We start from the raw sequence: 8,804 nt of genomic DNA on the forward strand, positions 1-8,804 counted from the left end.
TATATTTTTGAAGCTTATTTTATTAAATGATGTATTAAATAATTACTCAGTAACTCAGTGGTATGATATTGTTGACCATCTAACCCTAGGTATAAATACATACATTTGCGATATCTGCTTCATTGTTGAAAATGTATATACATTCCACAATTTCTTTGTTCGACTCGCCAAAACAAACTAGATTCTCATCATGAATACTGATCAACATCATCAAATACACTAACATACATTCGTGGAATCAACAAAGGGCATACACATCAATTCAGGATACCAAAGACTGTACATTTATATGTGTATGCTGTAGCAGAGTATTACACTATCCAGAAATGCCAGAGGCAGAACTTTACATCTTGTTGTAATGTTTCAAAAACTTAAGTTAGGGCGACAATGAGAAGCTAGAGATATATAAGTAAGGATATATGGAATGACTAAAATATGCTTGTACTAATATCTATAATAATATAATGGTCCATAAAATTGAAGACATTATACATATAAATGAAATGGCAAAAAAAAAAAAAAAAAAAGTTGTTCCATCTCTTACCAATCCGTCTTATTACTGTGCGTATTTCCTTTTTGCAAATAATTTATACCATATATAATGGTATATCCATTTCTTTTCGAATTGAACTAAAATTAAATAAAGGCAAACTCTGTAACAAACTCATCTGATGATGTAACATAACTAAACCAACTTCATGTACTTGCCTTTCTGCCTTAACAAGTAAAATCAATAATGGTGTCAAGTACATAAACTGTAACTTATCTGGGTTTACAGGGAAATAGTTCTTGGAAGGAGGATTTCAAATATTATATAGCACTTGTCAGGGTTCTATACAGAGCACACACTCATCAACATCCATAAAGCTTATACTGCAGAGAAATGACATGTACATTTTTTTTCTTAAAATCGCTTTTCCTTATTATATAACTAATAATGGAGATTCCAAAAACTTTTTCATCTTCAAATATAAACTGAAAATTTATACAACCAAATTGTACTACAGTCAGATCTTCAACCCAGAAATGAATTTAAAGCGATGTTATGAACATTTGCAACCACACTCTAGCTTTCTGCCATTTCCTATTCTAATGCTGTCCATTCATACAGCCCATCCTGATCCTCCCATCGCTCCTCATACTGCTGTCTATACAAGGCATTAGGATAGTAGGTTTAGTTTATCTAAGTAAAATCCAGGCCATCTCCGGAATGACTTGTCAGGGTAATCACACTCTCATCTTAACAATTCATCACCATCTTGATGAATTCTGCAATAAAAAGAAAATCAACGGCTCTCTTTATCATTATAAACAACACAAGTTTTAACATTCATTGTACTTTTATACCTTAACTCAAAAAAAGATGCGACATCTCAAACAATGAGTAGTTATGATGATTTAAAACAAGAATATGCTGTTGTATATTTTTAAACAATGCCAACAGTTACACAATTTATGCTATTATCACCCTCCAAAATGTTGACCTAATTTTTTTCTTCTAAGTATTATTGTGAATAAATAACATAATTAATTGCAACGAAGGAAATTCTAGTACCATACCCTGACTACAGACTAGGTCTTAAAAGTGATCAATATTTTTCAAATGTTGGCTTTAGATATGCTATAGGGTGACTGCACTTTTGCGCATTTTTATGAGATAGTGCATAGCTTCAGGCGATGTAACATCTTCAAAAGCAATAGACTGAAAATAATGGTAACTTGTGTGACTCACTCTAGGAAAATGTTAATCAACTCTCTAATCAAGATTCCTAAACATACCCTGATGCAGCTTGACAACCTAGTTCTGACTTCCAAACAATTTACAGTAGATATTAGGCCTTGGGAGCTCAGAAAATGGCTAAGATTCTACAAATCAACTTAAAAAGATGGCTATTTCCCTCACAAGCAGAAATTGGATTCTATTGGCTATTTTAGGATAGCAATTAGTAGAATAGCACTAGCATCATAGAAAGTTTCTGAGTTTTCTGGTCCAGCTTCCAGATGCTTATAGTTTAAGCAGCTCTGAACCTTAGTAAAATGTTCAATGTGAAGTACATATAACATACATATATTTACTTTTATTGTTTTGTATTACTTTTCTTAGGTTGTCACTGCCTTTTCTTGACCACCTTCATACTTTCAAATTCATACTGACAGAATATGAAGGTTGGTTAATACTGGACACTGACAAACAATGACCTGTGTTCACTTTCATATTTAGCCAGTGCCCTACATTGATATAGACTGTAAGTAACGTGTGTTGACATTCACTGTACTATACAATTGACTTTTAGTAGCCTTCATTTTCATAAGTGACTAAAGTTGACCTTCAGTTTATTTTTGACGTGTTCTGCCTTCTGGTGCTGTGAGCTACTGAATGTTGACTTACCTTCATAGTTGACATTTCCCTGAGCATCCTCCTGTCCTTGAAACAGTTGGTCACAGTCGTCATCTGTCATTCTATCACCTGTATACCCAAACATAGACAACATATATTCAAGGAAATAAAAAAAAAATTCTTTTACTAAAGTTGGATTTAACACAAACATTGACATGTGTATCATATTTTCAATACTTCACATTTATAAAGGTAGAAGAATTTATGCTTACTTAAAATTAGTTACCAATCCTTGTCAACATACCAGTAACTTAAAATTAGTTACCAATCCTTGTCAACATACCAGTAACTTAAAATTAGTTACCAATCCTTGTCAACATACCAGTAACTTAAAATTAGTTACCAATCCCTGTCAACATATATACCAGGACCTTAAATCAGTTACCAATCCCTGTCAACATACCAGTAACTTAAAATTAGTTACCAATCCTTGTCAACATACCAGTAATTTAAATTAGTTACCAATCCCTGTCAACATACCAGTAACAGTGTATGGAATTATATATGAAAATTCCTTAGACAATATGTCTACAGAAAATTCAAATCCCATAGCCCAAGTCATTTTTCGTTAGACCAATTTTTTAAAACATTGTTGAAAGTAAAATAACTGTCACAAAAATGCTTGCATCATCCAGTAATAACACACTGTTATGGGTAAAATAAACTCTATTGTAAGCTCTGATTTCATATGATCATTTGTCAGAAAATAATGGAATGTTGTTTTCATGAAATGTAATTATGTCAGGGCTCAAACTTTTCATAGCCAATGGGGCCAACACTTTGAAATTTTACATAGACCGACCAGGTTTTCTATAGCCTCGGACCATCGGACCACCTTTACTTTCGAAAACACTGCCAGTAAATTAAGATTAGTTACCAATCCTGGTCAACATACCAGTAACTTCTCTGGTATGTTATCATAACTCAACAGAGTGTCAATACAGATTTTACTAACATATTTACCCCCACATAAGCCCCCTCTCCTATTGGTAAACCTTTCCTTTTTTAAAACAGATGATTCTGTAAAACTGAAGAAGGGGGCTTATTTGTTGGTAGGGAGTTATTTGCTGACAAATATGGTAACATAAAGCCCTTACAGCTTAGACTTATTAGTGTGTACATAACACTGCAAACTTTTGTTATTTTTTCAGTAATTATAAGGCTGCAGTTGAAACTGTCTTGCTTACCAAGAGATGTAAGTATATGACGTAATTCTGCTGATGAGATAAAGCCATTCTGATCTTTATCAAACATTTTCAGACCCTCAATGTAATCTTCAAGTGTGGCCTGGTCTCTGTTCTTACTGATAGTCTGAAGAATGGGGATGAAAACCTCAAATGAAACTCTGGCATCTGAAATACAAGCATTTTATGTCTGACATTCGATACATTTAATATCAACATGATGAGCACCACAAACGGATGAATTTGTCAATCTGGCAGTCCAATATTAATTGGTAATTACATCAATGGAAATCAGTGCAATCATGTTTGATCAATATCCGTAAGTATGTCAAGTTATTCACTACATGTCATAATTATAACAAACACCAGAGGATAAACTGCATTATTTAGTTCAATCGAAAAATAGTTTGTACAGGCTTATCCCTTGGTATATAAATGCAATATATCTTATTGTTTTACATTTCATTTCTTTCTTTTTTTATTTCCATTTCACATTTGGCATTTGCAGGCTTTAAGAGTTATACAGAGAGTATAATACACTAAGGGAGTTTTTCCTGTAAATGGCCCTGATTGAACAATTTGTGCATGAATATGAAGCATTTATTCTTCAATATGTATTTCCCTATAAGAACAAGTTATTTTATAATACTTGTTAAATTTCAAATCATCCATCTTTCACCCCGAAATATTTCAGCTACTGAGATTGAAGGTCAAATACCATCTAGCACGATATAACTGAAAAACTTGGAAAGAGAAAATGTGTTGTTGAAAATGTTAACATTAAGTTATATTGATTTATATATTAATCACTCTTATTAGCCCAAACAGAAGCATGTGAGGGGTCTTACGGTGGGAAGAAACCAAAAAACCCTGAGAAAACCCATGTGGTTGGGCACGTGTCCCCTATACCTTTTCACATCAGAGGTGAAAGGCAAGTGTGTTACCACTTGCACTGTGCCACAAAGTACCTGACCACCCAAGGTGGGCATTGTTGCTTGAAGAAAATGAGCATCAGTAGTATAGATGGGTGCTGCTTACATGTACAGCATCAGTAAATATATGAGGACATTCCATTGTTCTAAAGTTATCAATCTTAGAAATGCCTACTAAGGAGGACATACCTGGATTACTACTGTAGCCACATTTTTTCACTTCATGCTCTGTGGGATTCTGACCCAGTGCCCTCAAAACATCCCCAAGTTGAGAGGCTGATATCTTTCCATCTCCCTTCTGATCAAATATGTTGAATGTTTCTTGGATTTCTACATAAAGAGAAGAAATTCTTAAAATACATTGTTTTGACCTGTAAACAAAAATGGAATTACATACTTTATATGCCAGTAAGTTGAAATCTGTACACAAGTTGGGAAGACCAGGTTGTATGCAGAGGTCACATCACTCTAAACTTTCGGATCACTGTTTCACATTTCTTCCACCTACATCATTCTGTCTTGGAATATCAAGATTTTCCACATTCATCAACTCTAGCAATACAATTTCAGGAAATTAACTTAGTATCTTTAAGCTTGCAAACATTTAACAGGCTGGCGAAAACCACCAACTTTGTATAATAGTTAGTAAACACAAACTTGCCTATTATACGCCAATTTGAGGTATAGCTTTATTACTAAAAATAGCCACAATCACTTTTAGCTCAACTTAAAAAAAATAACATTCATCCATGTCACATTTCATTAGTTATCAAACATCATACAAATGCAACAATAAAAATCATTTGCAAATTGGAAAGTACCAAAAATTTATGTTATACTTCCAATTAAGTAGCGTATAAAGTTTCTAAGTGGACAATGTTTTCAGTAAATCAATTATATTTTCGCAAATTAATTAGTATATTGCAAAATTTACAGTTTAAGTGATTTTGATTTTTATGATATGTTAACTTATGTTATATTTGTGTTCAAATACAGGGCTTATTCCCACTGGTTTTTGGAAGGGGCCTGTTTGTTTCATTTTGAGAAGAAAATCTATTTATTGTGATAATTTAGTAATTCTACTATTGATGTAAATTATAATAGTGAGTTATCTCTCTTAGTTATGTATTTGTGTAATTTCCACTGTTCATCCTACTCAGTGTTTAGTTTTTTTTTTTTTTTTTACATATTAATTTATTACAGTGATTCATTCTCTAAAGCATTTAAATGCTGAACTTCTCTCTGCAAATTGGGTTTTGAATAAGTATTTAAACTGTCGAATGTCGGAAATGAATTTGGAATAAAGAACTCATTAACTTTAAATACCGGCATTTCTAGTGTATATTAGCAATTAATAGAGGAAACTTGTGACAGACGGGCTGTGGTTTGTCGGAAGTGGCTTGCATAGGCCTAGAACGAATATTCATACCCTGCCTACAGTTGCTCTCCAGCAGGGATATGAAGTCCCTCCAATTGCCGATAGTGTATACGTAGCAAGCCCCGATGTGATTCACATCGGGCAGTATTAGCTGTGGTTTAATTTTTCTCGGATAAAAAAACACATGTAAATTGATTATTCTGATATCTATTATCAATATTATATTCAAGCCACAAACCTGCACATGACATCAATTGTTTGACAATGAAAAGTAAAATCCGAAACGAGCAAGACACACGGAGATATCAGTTCAAACATTTACCGCCATCTTCGATACAAGTGTGAAGGTCAATTTCCTTATACGGAAATCAAAATAAATTGATGCTAATGAGATTTCCCGCGACAGTAAAACATATTCGGAGTTATATACCTTGGTGAGGAAGGTCAATTCGTTCTGAAATTCTTTCATTACGCAAAGTAAGATTCGCTTTCTTCACAAGAGTTACAAAACAGTGGTTAAATATCTCTGATTGCGTATTTATTTATCGTAGTAGCTTCATCCATATATGGTCATGGGTTCCATATTTGGGTTAGCATCCTCGCGAGAGTTCTTCGAGAAGTATCATGGCGGATCACGGAGATAACTCTGAGCAGAATGATATCAGAATATGAGAATTAAAGATTTCCAGATTAGACGGTAGGCTAATACATTGCAAAATTGTATTAGAAATGTTTAATTATACGAACTATTACTTCAAAGTTACACGATATCCACTATTTGTAGCATTTTCGAGGTTCACCGTTTTGTAACACTACCGTCAATGGAAGGGAATCGTAGCTCTGACGACGACCATCTGTCCGAAATTGTCCGTCCGTCTTCCAGAGCTACGTTATCGCAGCTACGACTATCTGAGAAATTGTCCGTCCGTTGTCCAGAGCTACGTTATCGCAGCTATATCTAGTATAGCCTAGGCCTAGGTCTATATAAATACCCAGTTAGCCTGCCCAGCAACCATTTCCGGGATAGGGATATCAGAAATTGCCCGTCTGTTGTCCAGAGGTGTCTACAGTACGTCTAGTCAGACTTTCCTCTGACCGGACACTAGCCCCGAGTTTCCTCTCTGGAAACTCGGGCAAAACACAAATATCTGATCGCGAGTTTCGTCTCGGGTTAGTCTGTGCCCACTGCCCAGAAACATTACGGGTTCCACTGCACAACAGGAGAGCATTTATTCAAATAATTGTAAGTTATGTATTCAATAAATGTATATATTAAAGATAGATGATAGATAGATGGGCTACTTCCGGCAAGAGAGGTCTATGTAGGCCTAGTTATTTTTATAGGACACACCCGTCATGGGATGAGTAAAGATATTTGCTAAACTTACCAGACAACTGATCTTCAGACATTTGCGACTGAAAAGATACAAAACACAAACATATCAATCAATGTAAATGATGAAATTACAATGAATACATCGATAAAGAACGACAGAATATGTCTTTATATTCAACTTACCATCTTGAAAGTTTACTTCCTGTATATCCTTATTTCCGTTTACAATGTATTATGGGTGCTTACGGTCTTACTAAAACTAGTCGATAATAAATTGACAGTATAAACATCACCTAATATTTACATTTACTATTAGAACATCAAAAATTATGTATTAACAGTCAGTTTGTTTATAAAATAAGCATATATATGCTTTGAATTATACCCATACATGTATTATAACTTTAAAAATATACCTTCATCGACTAGTTTTGTCTATTTCCTTAAGTTGGTAATGCCCATATATGGAAATGGAATTTAAGCTATTACTCACTTCAAACAAGTTTTCCCTTATAGTTTTCAGGTTATCGTTACGAAATAAAGGAACGGCAACATATACATGGAAGCATATCATTTTACAAAATATAAATATTTATTTTTAAGCACGGATATGTCCAGGTGTCGCTTCTTTATTTTTAATTTGATTTTAAAATAAGATACACACACCTGTAATTACCACCAGGTGCGTAGGTGGATAGGAAGGATTTAGACCGGGCGGATATCACCACGGTCCGTGGTATGTCCGTTGTATCACTACGACAAGGCTTGCAAAAACAAAATTATATGGCAAGCCAAGTTGTCATTTATTCGCGGAGTAATATGTTGATCCAGTATTTTACCAAATTATATAAGATGTCTTATATGTTTATCAGATACCTTATTTTAAGTTTATAAGATATCTTATATAATATATAAGATATCTCATAAAAGATATATAATTAATATATCTTATATCTTTTATAAGATATCTTATAATCTTTTCTTCATAAAATATCTGTATATGTCTCTGATAATATATAAAATATCTTATAAAATATATAAAATATCTTATTTAATTTTCTTTATATCTTATCTCTTTTATGAGATACCTCATATATTATATAATATATCTTATAAAGTAAAGTATGTAAGATACTTCATGTAATATATAAGATATCTTATAAAGCATACAAGATAATATTCCGTGAAAGATGTGTCATTCATTCATTCATTCATTTTCATTCATTCATTCATTTATCAATCTACTGTTACTCGAGTTTAGGTTTAGCTATAGAGGATAGAGATCAAATAACGAGAGTGCAGCTCTTAAAGAATTTGCTATGTTGTCCCGATTTCAAGACCGTGGACGTACAACTTTAAAGTTCTATAGAACGTGAAGTATCCAAAGAGTCTTTGACAGTTTACACAGTACAAAACCTTGCCTTGGTAAGGAAACAATGCTATATCACAGGGATGGCCAGTAAAGTTAGCGTCCATACCCTCGATGTACAACAGATAGAAAGGTAGATCTCCTTATGAACTAGCAGGTTTCTATCAATGCATCATTCCAATGTAGATAAATAAGATGATGTGTCCC

The 8,804-nt window shown here is 33.5% G+C and overlaps 1 protein-coding gene across 1 annotated transcript; it reads right to left on the reverse strand.

The window, feature by feature from the left end:
- Positions 1-7,490, reverse strand: LOC117321601 (myosin-2 essential light chain-like). Its single transcript, XM_033876077.1, has 6 exons — positions 7,412-7,490; positions 7,281-7,308; positions 4,704-4,844; positions 3,586-3,750; positions 2,390-2,467; positions 1-1,269 (listed from the first exon to the last, which is right to left on the reverse strand). The coding sequence occupies exons 1-6, from the start codon at positions 7,412-7,414 to the stop codon at positions 1,241-1,243; spliced, it is 444 nt and encodes a 147-aa protein (XP_033731968.1). The 5' UTR covers positions 7,415-7,490; the 3' UTR covers positions 1-1,240.
- Positions 7,491-8,804: the final 1,314 nt, after the last annotated feature.

This window comes from Pecten maximus, chromosome 2, assembly GCF_902652985.1.
Source record: "Pecten maximus chromosome 2, xPecMax1.1, whole genome shotgun sequence".
Lineage (NCBI taxonomy): Eukaryota > Metazoa > Mollusca > Bivalvia > Pectinida > Pectinidae > Pecten > Pecten maximus.

Bases quoted from the DNA above. Each gene is read 5' to 3' on its own strand.
- LOC117321601 (XM_033876077.1), bottom strand. The intron at 4,845-7,280 runs GTAAGTTTAGCA...CTCTTTATGTAG, and splicing joins GTCTGAAGATCAGTTGTCTG to AAATCCAAGAAACATTCAAC. The intron at 1,270-2,389 runs GTAAGTCAACAT...TTTTTATTGCAG, and splicing joins GGGAAATGTCAACTATGAAG to AATTCATCAAGATGGTGATG.